This window comes from Danio rerio, chromosome 8, assembly GCF_052040795.2.
Source record: "Danio rerio strain M-AB ecotype USA chromosome 8, GRCz13ab, whole genome shotgun sequence".
NCBI lineage: Eukaryota > Metazoa > Chordata > Actinopteri > Cypriniformes > Danionidae > Danio > Danio rerio.
Genome location: NC_141028.1, coordinates 5,176,273 through 5,192,589, shown reverse-complemented (window position 1 = coordinate 5,192,589; position 16,317 = coordinate 5,176,273). Strand labels below are relative to the sequence as shown.

Sequence of the window (16,317 nt, the reverse complement as noted above, 5' to 3'; positions counted from 1 at the left end):
TCAAATGCACTCTAGTATCTTTATATGCCCCGCATCCTTTAAGATACTTTGCATTTGCTTTTCATTTGATGCACTTGAGATCGAACACTCTTACTGGCAGAAATCTATTGGCTGTTTTTTTTTTAAAAGTGAAGGAGCTGCTCTGTGTCCCACCCTCTCATTGTTTCTCGATTGAGATTACGTAAAAAACATTAAATAAAAATGCATATTTCAAAGCATTTCACTGGACTTTTAATACATTTAGTTGAATTCAATACTGGTAATATTCAAATGCAGGCCCTGAAATATTGATAAAATGTACTATTTGTCATAGATTTAAACTTCACAGTTTTTTTTTTTCATTTTTAACGCAGCACAGTACAATTGTTGAAAAAACACAGTAAACTTTAAATACACACATTTTCAAGGACCTATGTTTGTTTTTAAAGGGTTACGAAACACCAAAACACATTTTTTGAGCTGTTGACAGTCGTATGTGTCCCACACTGCTAAAAACACTATTAGGACACCTATATTTCACTAAAAAGTGTAAATTGGTTGTTTTTGCGTTATTTCAAGCAAATTCGTACTTCCGGTTTGAAACGAATTTTTGAAGCTGCGTCACGGTCATGACATAATAGCGTGTATTCCAGCTTGCAGACTGGGCGTCTGTGCCAGAGTGAGTCTTATTACGTCTCACAGCCTGCTGCATTAATGCATGAGTAAGGCTTGATTCAAACCAATCAGCGCGCTCTATTGTGCAACTTCATTAATATTCATTACTATCACCGTGTTTTCAGGACAGAGACGCCACGTTGTGTTGGCAAAACAAGCGTGAAGTGTTGGTTTTATAGTTTGCTGCAGTTAGGTTTCGTTTTCATTTTCTCTCTGTGAGAGCTCAGAGTCACGTGTGGATTAACAGTGTACGCGACGCTCGACAACAATAACTTGCGTGTCTAAGGAGGATTATTGTTTACCTGAGAGCTGTTCTCATCTGCAAACGCTGAGATCCGGATTCGTTTGTAGTCTTCTCTTAATAAAGACGCGGCTCTAGTTGCTGGTGATTGTCCTGTCTCTACAGATTTTGTAAGTGAGCGACCAGTGCTCTTTGTTTATTCAGTTTGTTCGTATCTAACAAACTATTGCACCGAGTGTAAACACGTTAGCACCACAACCAAACTTTACCCTCGTGTAGGGTTTTTACCGCATTTTGTGACCGGAATAACACGCGCGGCTTTCTGACGCTACCTGCCGTGTGCATCTAAGTTTCTGGGAAATGCTGAGGTTTTTTTTCTCTCATTCGCCGTGCGGTATCAAACATTGCATGAAAAATACACGCTTAGACCAGATCCTCAAATCAAATATCTCGTGTTTCGCGAGGGACATGAATGAATTCCCTGAATGAAAGAGCCAAACTGCAGTTAAAGTCCAACATTTAATAATTTGGCAAATAATTCGACTACAGATGTCCATGTAGGTTAAACACCATCACTTCCTCCTGTCTGTGTATTTTGACTCTGAAACTCGCGCGTGCCCAAATAGACACTCCCACACCATCCCACTTTAGTTCCTCCGACACTCCCCCCTAAACAGAGCTGGACACGCCCACTTTTCTGACTTTTTCCAAAGTAGAGGTGTGAAAACACCCTGCTGAAACGAGGGGGTTTCATGACCCTTTAAGTACTTTCCAGGCCTTGAATTCATGTCTAAAATGTAAGTAGTTTCATGAAGCGTGGGAACCCTGAATAAAAATTATTCCAGATTATTTCAAAATGAATTTGTTATGCAACAACATCGCACAGATCTGGTCATTTAAAAGCAGCACCTTCTCTGCGTCTGGAGTTCTTCTTGTCCTGAATGGCGTCCGTCAGGGTGGTCATGATCTCCTGCTGTTTGAGTGATAAGATGCCCAGACCTTTGACCAGTCCGGCCAGTCCGTATGCAGCTCCTTTGCGTTCGGCGTACTTGTCGCTCTCCAGAAGCAGCTGAAGGAGTTTCCGCACCATCCCTCCTGCATCCTCCTTTATAGCAGGAACCAGAGGAGGAAGGCAACTGGCCACCGACTCCTGAACCTGAAGAGCAGAAGATACAGAGAGACATGTCAGGGCCAGGACACATTAAGCTGATGCCAACGAGCACCGACTGAAACGAGAGCTGCGTTCGGCGTCTGGCCAAGATGACATTTCTTTCTGCTCCGTAGGGGGCAGTATATGTTTAACCCAAACTTCTGACGTGCACAGATGAATCGTAAACAAACCAACATTTAAAACCGTTGTTATTAATTGTCACTAATAAAGGAGAAATCCGCTCCTGCAAACATGTCTCATAATCTGCTAATCATTTGCAAATATTTCAGAAATGTAGCAAAATTAAAGCTGCCCTCTTTGTGTTCCTTCTCATCTTCATTTGTTTACATGCTACGTCACTTCACTACGTCACACACACACTCAGGCTCTAATTCGTTCCTTAATAACCAAACAGAGCGTTCTCTTTAGCCGACGCCTATGCAACTTGATGAATTAGGTCAACAAGCTCTGAAGTTAACATGACTAGGGGCGACGTGTAGAAAACACCAAACCTTACCGAAAAAACACTTAACGAAAACACTTATCAAATGCTAACAATAGACAAAAAGGCCTGCAGACCTGCTGTGAGGGAGTGGAAAGGGCTGTGATCAGCTTGGCCACGATGGGTTTGACTTTGGGGTCGCTCTTGTCCAGATGTTTGGCCAGCGAGCCCATGAGGATGACGACACTCTGCCGCACAGAGTCATAGCTGGCGTCCTGCGGCGCGTTCTTCAGAAACTCCTCAAACACGGGCAGCAGAGAGCTCACGTTATCCTGACACAGAAAGAGAAAGAATTTAATACGGCACCAGTGTTACTTTAGTATTACTTATATACTACAGGGTTCCCACTCTAAATCAACTATGAAAATCCCTGACTTTTTCTGACAAAAAGGCTGAATTCTCATGGCCTGCTCTTTAGTGAATAATATTGATTAAAAAAAGGCAGCCTTTGTGCTGTGTATTCATTCCAGAATTTAGCAATACTGCGATTACTAAAATTGTTTTCAAATGACTAAACATTTAGAGAAGCTTGAATTTTTTTTCCAATTGTCATAAATTTCGAAAAAAGATTTGGACCATCCAGAACCTGTGCAAATTCCTTCCGCACCATCTGCATTAGGGCTGCACAATATACCGTTTCAGCATATCAGATATAGCAATGTGTGCATCCACGTTGCAAAGATGTGTTACCTTGCCGTGTGTGTTAAGAGCAGACAGTGCTGCGTCCAGCATGCAGCGCCGCACCTCAGGGTGTCTGTCATTCAGAGCGTCCGGCACAAAGAACAGGAATAGTGGCGTCACCTGACTCTCGTCCAGGTACTCAGCCAGTTTGTTCAGCGCAAGAGCGATGCCACACCTGCACACAAGAAACCCATTATCATTTTTGGATGAACTATCCCTTAAAAAAACAGCATTTTTTATAAAATAAAATATAACAATAAATGTACATAAAATAACATAAACAAAAAAAACATGTAAAACAAATAACAATAACAATTAAAAACACTCTAAATATAACATTTACAATAACTTTTACTTTGCTAGATGTTACCCAAAAAGATCTCAGATTATAAAAAACTAAAACATACTGTAACTGATTTCTATAATAGCTGTATAAGTATAATATGTCATATAATATAATAACTAATTTATTTAGGTACTCAAATCAAAGTGTTCACCAAAGTTCTGTACAGACAAGAGTTTGGTAAAAATCAAAATAATAAACAGGAAACATTATGAAATATTATGAGAGAGAATAAAATAGAAAATAAAATGAAATAAAACTAAAATAACAGCTCTTTCGGGCAGGTTTTTAAGCTAGACTTAAAGGTGCAGTATGTAAGTTTGACACCCAGTGGTTGAACTAGATAATGCGTTCCTGGATCAAAACACACACAAGAGAAGGTTATCAGATTGAGGTCCAAAAGGAGCGAGCCTGACTACTGAGCCTAAACGCTGATGCAAGGCTGATATAAATCACGTTCTAAATAAAAGCGATGGCACGCGATAGAAGAAATATGTTTGTCCTAACCAGTACCTGGAATTAATATTTTAGAAGCGGTTTCTATTGTTTGCAGCTGAACAAGAAAAACCTTGATGACAATGATCACCTCAGGTAGACCTCATGCGCTTTATTTAGTGTTAAACGCTAACAATGCGAGTTTAAATGCTATTTTACATGACATTTATTGCCATATAACTGAAAGCAGCAGCAGATAGTTCACCTCAGATCTTGAAAATAAAAGAAACCATTTGAGATAGAATTGTAAAATTGTAAACTTCAGAATTGTAAAATAAGGCAAACCAACAACGATCAGTGACTCAGCATGTACATTTAATAATATTAAAGAGGTTTCATTTGTATTAATTACATTATAAACCTTACCATTTCACTGTAGTGCAGTGAGTGCACTATTCTGTGCTTCTGAATGGCTGTATTTAAATTTCTGTCGTATTTCGTCTGGTGCAAACAGCCAAATTGCTTATCACTGCAAATCTCCTCACAGAGCGTTTTATTAGGACACGGAGTTACAATGTTACCTGCTCACCTAATGTTTACGCTCGCAATATTCATATTATTTGCTAATTTACAACCACCTCATGTGGAACTCTGAATCAGCATCTCATTTCAGAGTCTACTACTGTCCACCGGAGGTCAAATTTCAGTCACGCATGCTTTGAGAGCCTTTCTGAATGAATGAATGCGGTTTTCCAAAAGTTAACCCGGGTGTTGAAATATAATTGGCTAAACTGGCATTGGGCTGGTTAGAGGGACCAAAACAAAGACAGACGTTCTGGCACATAACACACATTTTCAAGGCAGAACATCTGACTTCAGCATTGTTTTTCAGATAAACAGGAATGTTCACTGAGCATGTTTCTGAAATATCTGCAAACATATTCTGGTATTTTTATGCTTTAGAAAAGTCAAAAACTTACATACAGCACCTTTAAAAGTATTTGGTCCTTTCTAACATGTAAAGGCAGACATACACTCCAAAAGCACGGTCTAACTGACTAATAAAATACAACAACAAAAAAGAAAAGAAAGAAAATAAAAAACTTAACTAAAATTAAAATATAAAAATCCCCAAATAGTCATAAATAAGCATATTTAAAAAGCTCTCACCTGGCCTCCCATTGATCAGGAGGTGCTTCAGAAATAACGCGTCCCAGAGCATCCAGAACTGGAGGCGGCCTCTGAACAAACACCACAATCCACATCAATTCAGAACAATACATAACAATTATTGTGAAAACTGCTTAACAAATCAATTTGAATTGAGCTACATTTGAATCATATGAATAAAAAAAAGCAGTGTGGGTAATTGATGACATTTAACTCAACAGCTAGGGCTGAACAATATATTGATGAGCATCAATATAACAATGTGTGTATCCACTAATAATAATAATTCCTTGCATTTATATAGCGCTTTTCTGGGCACTCAAAGTGCTTTACACATTGGGGGAAATCTCCTCATCCACCACCGGTGTGTAGCGATGACGTGACAGCAACCATATTGCGCCAGACCGCACACCACACACCAGCTGATTGGTGGAGAGGAGACAGAGTGAAGAAGCCAATTATGGTATGGGGATGGTTAGGAGGCCATGATGGACAGAGGCCTGTGGGAAGATTTGGCCAGAATGCCGGGGTTAAACCTCTACTCTTTTTTTTTTGAAGGACATCCTGGGATTTTTAACGATCACAGAGAGTTGGGACCTCCGATTAACGTCTCATCCGAAATACGTGCCACATTACAGGATTAGTTCATATAGTAAAGCTTAAAAGATAAAGATAATATTGAATGTTTATCTTTTTAAATTGTTTGCACAATGACGACCATGTAGTTTTACATTTGATGGTTCAATTTCTGTACTAGAATGCTGTTAGACTCCCCAGAAAACCATAGAGTTGTTGTTTTTTTTTTTACATTTATTTTGCTCTTTATGCTTGTAGTTTATTATTATTTATGTGGAAGCACTGCATAGAAAAAGACTTGATTATCCCGGTTGATCTAAATGAATAAAATCTTTCCAAATAGAACTGTTCAAATTATTTGGTGAAATTATATAAATTATAAAAAATATATATATATTTATACAACAGTTCTGTCTGGTTCTCAAATCTGATTGGCTGATAGCTGTGATATATTTAAGTAATATCAGCACCTGTACAGCCTCTTTACCCTTTGTGTATTACTCCGCCCACATACAGCCAGCAAAAAGCAGACACTACAGATCTAAAGTTTAAAAGATGCTTGCTCAGCTGTTTACCTGTCAGCTTATGATTTGAATCCAACGCGGAAGAAAGTAGTTCCTCATACACAAGGGTTTTTCAGACTCTCCATGTTTGATTTGGTTTTTATATACACAATTATGCCTTCAAATGGTTGTATAAACGCAATATCACACTCGTAGCAGTGCGATATGGCTGTATATACTCGGCCTGCGGCCTTGTGCCAATGCACCCCTCCCACCAGTGCCGATATACAGCAATATCGCACTGCTACTCGTGTGATATTCCTCATATATATATATATATATATATATATAAAATCTTAAATCTCTCCAATATCGTGCAGCCCTAATAACTGCTATGATTTATATGCTAAAACTCAATGGTCAGTCATGTTGATGTGTGTGTGTGAATGTGTGTGTGTGAGAGAGCCTCACATATAGCTTCTGATGGTAGAGTTGCGTGAGCTGTGAGAGGACAGTCGCTGACTGCTCCTGATACTGACTGACGGCGCTGGACAAAGCCTCCGCACCGGCTGAACGCACCGCCTCCTCATGCTGGATCACATCCTCAATCAGCAGTGGACACAGCTCCGGCACCAGATCCAGACACAGAGCCTGCCACAGTCTGACACAGACATATAGAAAAAGAGAGAGACGCAAATACACACTTCATCAGTAGTAATACAGCAAATCAATGCTAATTTTTGAATAGTTTTGTCTGTTGTCTTGAGACAATAGTACATGTCTTGTACATTCCTTGGATCATGCAGAGAACATTGATATGATTTATTACCTAATTGACACAACTTCCCTTCCACCATCTTCAATTAGTTTAAAAATCGTGTTGTTTTGAACTCTCCATAGATCGTTAGCCTAATTTCCACCAAATTTTGCTCAGAAATTGCTGCCAAAAAGTTATAGAATGTTCCTGTTGCTCTGTGGCTTGTTGCCATGCTTGTTTATGATGTGGCCGCTGGGCTGCTTGGCCCCGATAACTGCTGCTTGCAGTTATTATTTGCAATGCAATTTCTTTTTTACTAATTTCTTTTGACACAAATGGACAGGAGTTTACAAAATGGACCATTTCCAAAATAAACCCATGTTGCCAACATCTTCAGCACAAGCCCAGCTCTGAATCAGCAGAGTCTGGAGTGTGAAAGATGACTGTAGTGACTCAAGATGACTCACTTCTCCGCCAAAGCCCTGGCCTCCTCCTCCACATCAAACTTGGCCACCCAGAGCCTCCTCAACATCTTCAAGCCATTGACATCAGTGCTGTCAGTGGGTAACGCCAGCTCCATCTCCAGCAGACCCTATAGCAGGCAGACACATCGCAATGTTAAAGGGGACCTATTATGTAAAAATCACTTTAAACACAGTAGTGTGGCATCGGTCTGTGAATATAACCAGCTTTGTATGGTAAAAAATAATTCATTCTATTTTTTATAAACACACTTGATGCAGAAACACTGTGATCTACATTCTCCCTTTGTACGTCATTAGAGGGTGAAAGCCCCACCCACTAGTGACAATCTCTCACTCATTAGCATAAGACGTTAGTCTTGTTTTTCAATCTGCCACTATCCGCTTGTTAAGTGGTGACGTGTTTGTGACGTATGTAATACTGTTTCCGGGTTCAAGCCGCCATTCATTTGAGTGGAGAAATCATTCGTTTATGATCACGTTTTATTCCTATCACACATTAAAGTTAATTTTATATAAAATCATAGTGTACACAACAATCTCTGGGCTTGCTGCATAACAAATACCAAAAATTTAACAATTTATAAAAAATAAATCACTTTCTGGCCATCGAATATTAGGCATAGACGTAATATATTGCGATCGTGATTTTCGAAAGTATTAAATCGCTTTGTAAACGTTTATTATTACCATTTCATGAGTCTCCCCATTCAGTTAAATAGAGCGCTTGGACCCGGAAGCCGATTCGCGTGACGTCACACTTGACAAGCGGATGCTGACACATGGACATTTGTAGCTCCGCCTTATTTAAATTTAAAGCGACAGTCACCAAAACAGCACAATTAGGATTAAAGCCTAAAAGGGTCAGATACGGAGAGTTAGAAAACATTAATTGTGTGGCTTTTTGAGCTAAAACTTCAAATACACACTCTTGGGACATTAAGACTTATTTTACATCTTGTAAATGGGTATAATAGGTCCCCTTTAACACTTAACACAATGCAAAAAAATACATCGTTTTTAAAAAGGAAAGGAAACTTTCTAATGTGTTAACATCCTCAAAAAATGTTTATAAATGTTTAATGGTTTAAAATCACTTGAATGTATAATGTGGAAATATAAGAGTAAATAATTTAGTTTCAAATGAACAATAATAAATAAAGTTATGTTCTTTGGCTTTTAATTATTTCATTTCAATAACAGGCCAGCCATGAGGGACATTTACCCTTTGTCTTTCTGACGACTGGCTGAGCCAGGCTCCGTTTACACTAGTGAGCTTTAGTTTTAAAATTTTAGAATGAAAACAATTCGCGTCCACACTAGCGTTTCACCCAGGATTTCTGAACAGCTCTCTGTCCACACCAAAACGCTGAAAACGCACATCACGTGACCACACACACACACACTCTTGGGCAAGCGCTGCAGCATTTCTACCCAGATGAGAGCTGTGCTGGTCAGACTGCTTATCAAGCATCTCCCGCTGGATTTAATCTCACTATATTTATTAAACGTGATATTTAATTAATCTTGTTGTCTAAATCTAAAGACATATTCCCCGACTTCGGTCTTTTGAATCGATTACTTGTTCACAGGTAACAGGTTTTGGCTGAGCGCAAAGATAAGTTAATAATTAATGTAACCACATACATGTAATGTGTATTTATATAGCACATTTATTGTGTATGGCCATACACCCAAGCGCTTTACAATCATGTGGGGGGGGTCTCTCCACACCACTACCAGTGTGTGGATAGTCAATATATCAGTCATCAATCAATATACATGCTGTATATTGACTGATCGCTTGCCTTTATTTCCTATAATGTATAATCTTATTGTGCGTTATACTTTCATAATGGCCATTACTGATTATTAAAACTGACATTCAGCAAAGCAGAGGATACATTTCGTATTTTCACTGAAAATGAAAGGAGGCAGTGATGTTATATAGGCTCTGTTTTATAATAAATATGCACACAGTGAAGATGCAGCACGACGCATCAGCATTTCTGCTGTCTGTTAAGTTGTTAATATCAAAATGATAATAGGCAGTTCCTTACATCATGTTTTCATTTTATTGTTGAGAAAGTGAAACAACGTAGCCAGGGTAGAGTGAATAAGGTTATAAAGTACACTGTTCCCTTTGAAGATTTACCGGACAAGTCCTCAAGGGTCTGTTTTCCATATCAAACTTGCGAAGTCTGAACTTACAGGGAGAGGATGCGAGACTGAACTGTGTGTGTCGGCTACTTAATATTGAGGAAAAGCCCCAATCAGAGAGGCGAATGTCTGCAGCCCCGCCTCCGTTTTCAGATGTCTCAGTTTTACCCCATCCACTCTGAGACGGAGCAGAAGCGTTTTAGAATGAAAACGGCCTCTCCAGCGTTTTCGAAACGCTACGTTTTTGGCGCTCGAAAACTCCAGCGTAGTGTGGGCAGATGGTGTAACCGTAGCAAAACTTATGCATTTTAAAACTAAAACGCATTAGAGTAAACGGGGCCTCAGAGTGATGCAAATGTTACAGGCTGACTTTTAACGACTCTGCCTTTGTCTTCAGGTGATGCTTTCATGCTAACGAAACTGTTCTGTTGACTAACTTCTGTAGTCAGTAGCTGAGCAGGTTTCTAAAGCTGGAATTATACTCGCGCCTGGCGCCGCATCGCACACCTCCACTGACTGCGCGCGCACCTCGCGAAACGGCCGAGGCTTTTATACTCGCCGCGTTCACCGTTGTGATATTCTTTAAAACGACAGGGGGCGGTCAAAAGAAACCCACCGTAAAGTCAGACGGATCAACAGAGAAGTAGAAAGTTTTCGGAACTACATCATATCTTAATATCGTTCAATATTTTTAAACTATTGATTTTTTTATTGTTTTTATACATTATTTTAATGATTATAAGCATTTTTATAACAATTCAAGATTTTTTTTAATCAAATCACTTGCTTTTGTTCATATCTCGGACAGTTTCACCATTTAAGGTTTATTACAATATTAATCACAAGAGAACATGAGTTGCTTTACGAATATATTTTTATTATGGCAAGAATAGAAGCAAAAAAAGAAAAATATATTTTTTTTTTCAGATTTAGCCTGTTCCACAAATATATAAACCAGTGTTACCAGTGGAAAAACATACTCTGTATTTGTAATTAATGACAACAGAACATGAGTTACTCTACAAATGTAGCTTATGTTTTATTAGCGCAAAAAAAAAAAAAAGTACACTTACTAAAAAATATATATATATTTTTTTTTTTTTAGATTTAGCCCGCTCCACAATTCACACATTACTGTCTGGCTAGCTTCTGTCCTCTTATGCTAAAAAGGCAATGATGGTCCAACATTACAGATCATTATCACCAATAAAGCCCAGAGAAACAGGGCATCAGTATATTGTAAACCGCTAGGTTAAAATATTCCTTCCCAGTTATCAAAGAAATACTTCTGTGACTTCATTTTAGTTTTGTAACTATTAAACTGTTTTAAATTCAAAATTAAACAACATACATCAGTGTAAAACCTATAAATGGTGGAAAAACATATTCTGTGATTGTGTACCTGGTCTCCACTTTTGCCATGGCCTCTTTTGGTTTTAATAAATTTATTCTTCAGGTTTTTTCAAACCTTTTAACAAAAACGTTCTCCTTTCCCACAGCTGTTGCTATTTCTAGCCAAGTATTATTGATCATAAGGTTATCTCTCTGATTAGGGGTCATTAGATGTGTGTACAGTCGTAATGTTTCAGACAAAATCTCTTCAAAGTGTATCATATTCCACTCAAATCAGTTGCGGCGCCGCGCGCACTGTTCGCTCGAGTCTCAAAAAATGCCCGACGCACCGCCAGCCAAAATATTATTTACTGTCATCACGAAAACATAATATAAATCAGTTATTAGAAATGAGTTATTAAAACTATTATGATAAGAAATGTGTTGGAAAAAAAATCTCTCTGATAAACAGAAATTGGTGGGAAAAAAAACATACAGGGGGGGCTAATAATTCTGACTATAACTGTATATTGTTACTAGGATATGATATGACTAGCGTACAAGTGCATAGTCAAAGCAAATATGTTGAAAGAAGGAACGAGAAGGTAAGAATGATCAAGGCACTGACCCGGAGCGCAGCGTCTCTGACGGAGAAACAGGAGGACAGTAAAGCCTCCAGCAGAACATCGATCTCAGGTTGTTCAGCGAGAGCACAGCCCTCCTGACCTCCAGCACTGCCACACAGAGCTGTCAGACAGCTGGACGCCAGAACCTGAGCACAAACACACATTACACAGAGACTACACACATAAAACACACACACGTTTCACATACACCAAACTACACAGACAATACACTGTTCTCACATTATACATGCACTACACAAACACTACACACACACACTATACATTATGCATACACTACAAATACACACACTACGCATACGCTACAGATTACAAAGACTACGCAAACACTACAAAAACACTGTTAAAACAAAACAAACACACTATATGCATTGCACACACAACAGATTACACTTCGAGGACAACCCATACACTTAATACACTTCATTAAACATGCACAAAGACATCACCTATATGCTAAAAAATTGCAGGTTAACCTTGTATGTAATAACCAGGGCTTAACATAAACAACCGCCAACCCGCCAAATGTGGGTAGATTTCAACTCTAGCGGGTAAGACAGCCACTCCCACTAGCCACTTTGGCTGGTTGGAAATCATTTTTAAATTGTAGTTTACTTAAAAGCAGGGTTGGACTATATGGATGACCCAATATGCGCGCAAATGTAATCTAAGAATCGAGAAACAGCACGACTAACAAAAATAATTGCATTCCCGCGAGCAATAAAAAGCAGGTGAATCCCGAATGAGAGGATAATCAGTCGCGCTAACAGCTGATGTGATGCGCGCGACTGTTTAAAGCGCATGCGCGCTCCTGTTTCTTTGCTTGAAGCAACCGTGCCTGAAACACAACTGTGATCAGTTCTCTTTCATATAGAACAGACAAAAAGTGATACTAATGCACCCACAGTCCTGCTGCTTTCAAGAGCTCCAACTGTGTCTTTTTGTAAGCAGCACCGGTTGCTTTAGCTTTGAACAGATTATTAATTGGCCTTAACCGTGTGCATGTGATCATCCTTTCATTATCACACAGTATGTTTTTCACCTACGTTTTTTGCAAAAGTTAATGTCAAGCCCTGGTAAAAACTTATTTATGATTTTAACTAACTTAATTTGATTACAATGCAATAATGTGCACTTTTGTAAAGCTGCTTTGAGACAATAATTATTGTAAAAAGCGCTCTACAAATACACTTGGACTGAATTGAACATACACTACAAACACACACTACAGATACTATACATAAACTGGTAACACTTTACAATAAGGTTCATTAGTTATTGCATTTACTAACATGAACTGATCATGAACAAGAAACGTACAGCATTTATTAATTACAATTGAACATTTACTAATGCATTATTAACTTATTAACATCCAAGTCCATGTTTGTTAACATTAGTTAATGCACCATAAGTTAACATGAACTAACAATGAACAACTGTATTTTCATTAACTAACGTTAACTAACATGAACAAATACTGTGGTAAATGTGTTGTTCATTGTTTGTTCATGTTAGTAAATGCATTAATTAACATTAACTAATGAACCTTATTGTAAAGTGTGACCCTTAAAGTTATATGCCCATACATTATACACCACCCACACGCACAGACCCGACCTACACGCACAGACACACACAAACAGACACACACACACAGACACACACACAATCACACACACAATCACACACACAGACACACACACAGACACACAGACACACACACACACACACACACACACACACACACACACACACACACACACACACACACACACACACACACACACACAGACACACACACAGACAGACAGACACAGACACAGAGTTTTGTCTACCTGAAGGCGAGGAGTGGACGTCCCGATCACTTTGGTCAGCAGCTGCAGCATACTGACCCTCGGCAGCAGCTCTGGACCATTCTGGACACAAACACAGGACCAACAATTATACAACTAATCATATTCAGACATAGACAGAAATACCAGAGACATCCACATATGACACTTTATTGGTTGGAAATCTTCTTATAATAGCAGGCACACAAAGCATACAGAAATTAAAAGAAAAAATGTAAATAATAATTATAACAAATAATAATAATAATTGTAATTTCGGGTCTACGCTACTACCACTAATAACAATGGGTCGTTATCAATAAGACTCTTATCGGGGGATACAATTTTTTTTGCCGTTAATCTATTCTCAAAGTTGGGTTGGGAGCTGGGTCTATTCTACACAAGCTATGATGACTTTTACCTTGATATTTTAGAGCGGATGTATACCTGACTGGTGAGCCGTTTGACAAACCAGTGCCCTTCTGAATCAAATCAACAGGATGCCCTTCTGGATCTTTCACTTAGTTCGAAGACACACTGACTACGCTTACATGGACATCTGTAATCTACTTTTTTGCCTTAACAGACAATAATATAATTAAGTTGTTTACTTGAAGTGCTTTCATGTAAGAGTTTCCTGTAATTTTGGGTGACTTTAACTGCAGTTTGGCAGATTCACTTTCACTCATGAACAATTCATTCATGCCCCCATGATAAAACTGGGGTATTAGACGCAAATAAGGAGTAAGGACTGGTGAGAGTGTTATGGAATTTAATAACGTACGCCAAATGGAAAGAAAAAAACTTGTGTGTGGATCTTGTCGAAAAATATGGCGAAAAGTCCTTCATGATGGTAATAGTTTGATTGCAGTGTTTACTTCAATAATGCCACTAATATCTGCATACTCCACATGTCTTAATTCCAATTCTGTTTAGTTCAGTTATGACTTTAGTCGGATTAAGGTGATCAAAAATTGCTGTTTAGAGCTTATGTACAACTACAGTTCCACATTCATGTTTAACTGAATAAACAGTTAGTAGACACAAGCACATCTTATTGAACATTTATTTTCATCCCCAATTATCACAGTAGAACAGTTTCTCAAGCAGTTTGTGATGCATTTTGGAAACAGGAGATGAGCCCTTGGTCTAATGCGCCACCTGGCTTGAGTTTTCAAAGACTTAGTCATTATTTGGGTAGCACACATATTCTGAATGCCTTCGGCACAATTCAAATGAGCCATTTAAGTCTTGATTATTCTAAATTAATTCCAGGATTACAGTGAAATTAATCTAGATTATTAACATTTTCATTTTTTGCTATATTATAAAAAAAATATTATTTTGTTTCATATTTAAATTTAATAACTAAAACTGGTATATCTGATCTTGCTGTTGCAAGTATGTATGTTGTTGAACTAAATTATTATAATTATATAATATTAATAATATAGTTAATTATATATATATGTGTGTGTATGTGTGTTTGTTTTATTATATACATAATAAAAACATTTTAACTATTAATTTAGTTCAACAACATACATACTTGCAACAACAAGATCAGACATACCAGTTTAAGTTATTTAATTTAAATATGAAACAAAATAATAATATTTTATTATTATAACAAATAATAATAATAATAATAATAATTATAACAAATAATAATAACAATATTTATTAGTAGTAGTAGTAGGCGTAGCTTAGAACTGAAATTACAAATATTTTAATACACAATCAAATTCACAGAATTAAATCCCAATATATATTCAGGTCAAAATGATCTGAAAGACTTCAGTAAATGCAGAGTTGATCATTTACATCTAGTCATTTACCATACGTTTCAATCCAAAGCACCTTACAAATGAGGCATTTAGTGATTCAACGTGAAGAGTTCAAGTGTTTGCGGAAGAGATGGGTTTTGAGTTGGCATTTGAATGATAGCAGTGAATCCGCAGTCCTCATGGGAACAGAAAGATCATCACATCAAAACTCTGCATCTAGTTAATTTTAGAAGCGTACCTCATCTATGAAGGTGTCGGTGGTGTCGTCCTGCGCCCGCAGCTGTGCGTGTGTGTTGATGACCTGCAGCGCTCGCGTCATCATGAGCTCAGACTCCTCTGAGGATCCGCTGCTCTGACTCAACACAGCCTGCAGCAGCGGGAAACAGAAGGAGAACGCTGGAGCCGACAACACCAGCACATCTGATCCTGGAGAACACACACACAAACACACATCAGCACAACTGTGGACGCAAGAGGAAGCTATCTGAAAGAGATGTCCGGGTGAGTTATGGTGTGGAGAAGCCCCAAAAAAGGGTACCACTCAGACTGTTGCATGCACAGAGCGAAGCATAGAAGTGGGTTAGTGGTGGTTTGGGTTGCAAATCATGGCATTCCCTCGGCCCAACACTGGTGCTAGATGAACACTGGGTAGGACTACCCAATCATTGTGCGGGACCATGTGCACCCAATGACTCAAACATTGTATCCTGAAGGAGGTGCCGTGTATCAGTATGATAATGCACCAATACAAACAGCAAGAATGATGACATGGTAGTTTAATGAACATTAAAGTGAAGCTGAACATCTCTCATGGCCTGCACAGTGACCAGACCTAAATATTATTGAGCCACTTTGGGGTGTTTTGGACAATGAGTCAGACAACGTTTCCCTTCACCAGCATTATGTAGTGACCTGCCTTTGATTTAAGAATAAATCAAATATTAAGGCTCCGTTTTGTGTCTAAATTTTACGCCTTGTGGCAAGTAGCCATGTAATAAGCTGAGTAGAGTACATCTTGGTGGTTGTTTTTGCATAATAAAGCAAATGAAGTGCTCCTCTTCATGT

General features: G+C 38.4%; 1 protein-coding gene across 3 annotated transcripts in view; it reads right to left on the bottom strand.

Moving 5' to 3' along the window:
• Positions 1-16,317, bottom strand: part of gcn1 (GCN1 activator of EIF2AK4) — a 107,144-nt gene that overhangs the window by 43,856 nt on the left and 46,971 nt on the right. For all 3 annotated transcript variants that reach the window (XR_015497379.1, XM_087264066.1, XM_087264067.1), the window contains exons 26-34: positions 15,491-15,678; positions 13,469-13,549; positions 11,615-11,758; positions 7,480-7,604; positions 6,727-6,916; positions 5,177-5,247; positions 3,238-3,403; positions 2,625-2,819; positions 1,805-2,051 (exon numbers count right to left, since the gene is read on the bottom strand). Coding sequence is in view for 2 of the 3 variants with exons in the window: in XM_087264066.1 (XP_087120192.1) it covers positions 1,805-2,051; positions 2,625-2,819; positions 3,238-3,403; positions 5,177-5,247; positions 6,727-6,916; positions 7,480-7,604; positions 11,615-11,758; positions 13,469-13,549; positions 15,491-15,678 (1,407 nt within the window). In the remaining variant the exon portion in view is untranslated. The remainder of the gene's footprint in view (positions 1-1,804; positions 2,052-2,624; positions 2,820-3,237; positions 3,404-5,176; positions 5,248-6,726; positions 6,917-7,479; positions 7,605-11,614; positions 11,759-13,468; positions 13,550-15,490; positions 15,679-16,317) is intronic.